General features: G+C 37.6%; 1 protein-coding gene across 1 annotated transcript; it reads right to left on the reverse strand.

The window, feature by feature from the left end:
* Positions 1-408: 408 nt before the first annotated feature.
* LOC111404970 (pectinesterase inhibitor 3-like) lies at positions 409-1,234 on the reverse strand. The gene has a single exon (XM_023033690.1). It carries the CDS (start codon positions 1,125-1,127, stop codon positions 537-539), a length of 591 nt encoding a protein of 196 aa, XP_022889458.1. The 5' UTR covers positions 1,128-1,234; the 3' UTR covers positions 409-536.
* Between the last annotated feature and the right edge of the window lie 730 nt (positions 1,235-1,964).

Here is a 1,964-nt window from a genome sequence, read left to right on the forward strand (position 1 = left end):
TAAAATTTCAGTGTGGCTCCGCCACTGATTGTCATAGTCGTGCTACGTGGCGTATATGTGACGGTTAGTGATTTGATGTATTAATGTGATAGTTTTTTATTGTTTTGTGTAAGGCGATTGCGATAGTAAGCGAATGCAAATAAAATTATTCCAAAATCTTGTCCTTTAATTCACTTGGGTTCAGCAACAAAACAGCCTGTCCTTAAGGGACAAGCATTGCCTCCCTGTAATATTGATATTTTAATTTTTCTTGCTCTGGCAGGATAAGTGATATTTCATGAACTAATCAATCTCCTGGATCTAGCCAATGTCTGTATACTTGGTTTGATTAATTAAGCAGTAATTATTAAATCCATTAAACTAGCATATATTGAAAGAACTGAAGAAGATTATGGACAAACATCCTGATTCAAGAACCAATAATTAATAATTATTTATTAAAAATAAATAAATATAGGCACTACAACCATCAACAGTGCAAAAGAATCCAAGAAGACCGAAGTGTGAACATTTCTAGATGCGTACATTTTTCTTCTTTAATTATGTCCAGTCGAGATATCTGCTGTTTTTCCGTGGGAGTGGTCGACAAGATCGATAAGGTAAAGTGCATTACTAGTAACCCTAGCAACGTTAGTAATCTTTCTTTTCACATCAGACCTAATATATCCTTCAACCTCTTTGAACCCATCAAGGCAAGTATTATCGTTAGACAAGGCAGCACTAACCCATGTCTCGACGTTGCTCATGTGCCACCGGAAATCGCCACTCTGGAGTTTCTGCAGCTCCGACAGGGTTTGGCTCAGCTCGTCCATTGAGTTCCCTATTAGCTCTAAGCAGTCGCGTACAGCACCTTGCTCCTTCTTGCTTTGGCTCTTAAGTTGGGCCAAGAAATTTGATGCTGCCTTCGATCGAGAGAGGCTGACTTTCACTCCCGCCTTGGCGAGATCACTCAAGTTGGTGACGACGCCGGAGTAGGAGGAGAGGGTTCGGAGGCATATCGCGGGGTAACTAGCATGGGCACAAGATGTCCGGACGAGTTCCTTTCTTGGTGCATTGTGATTTTTCGCATGGGTTGAAATTAGTGCAAGGAGGAGAATAAGGAAAGATAAGAAAAATGGGGTTCTCATTTCGACTAGTTGGTGGTGGTGCCGGTAGCGGAGGGGGAGGCCGTGGCGGCCACTATGTGCTCTTGTGTCTCAAAAGTGTGAGAGATAAGACGGTAGTTTTCTTGGGGTTGGTGACTTAAATAAGTTTGAGATGGGCTATGACCAGTGTTTTAAAAGGTATAGCCCTCTTTTGGCCCCATTTTCATAAAAATGGAAGGAATAATATTTTTTTTTAAAAATGAGTGGTTAGAAAAGAAGAAAATTTTTTCGATTTATGTGTAATATTATTTTATGAAAAATTGTGTGATTGAAAATAGAAAAGAGAAAAATGAAATGTAATGGAATATAATTTAATGGGGATCAAACAAGAGCATAATATGTGGCGATGTGTGAAGGCTAAGTTATGAACTACGCGAGCTTAGCCGAGGCTTAAGTGTCAAAAAACGTTTTTTTATTTTAATATTATTTTAATTTTTAAAAAATCAAAAATTTATTTAATAATTAAAAATAATACTTACTAAATATTTAAAACATATTTATAGGAACGTTATACATTTTTTCAATGTTTCTAATAAAAAGATAATTTTCAAATTTAAATACAAAATAGTGAATAAATAGTATAGAAACTTCAATCCTATCGAACTCTTTATCGAATTCCAATTTAATATCCTCTTGTTTATCTAATTCGTCCTCCATGTCTTCAGATACAAGTAGGGCTGGGCAAATCTCCCGAACCGAACCGAACCCGAACTCGAACCCGAACCGAACTGAACCGAACCCGACGGTTCTTGTCAAATTATATACCTGAACGAGTATCTGAATTGAGAACCGACGGGTACGGTTCAGTTCTCAATTCTA

Source organism: Olea europaea, chromosome 11, assembly GCF_002742605.1.
Source record: "Olea europaea var. sylvestris chromosome 11, O_europaea_v1, whole genome shotgun sequence".
Lineage (NCBI taxonomy): Eukaryota > Viridiplantae > Streptophyta > Magnoliopsida > Lamiales > Oleaceae > Olea > Olea europaea.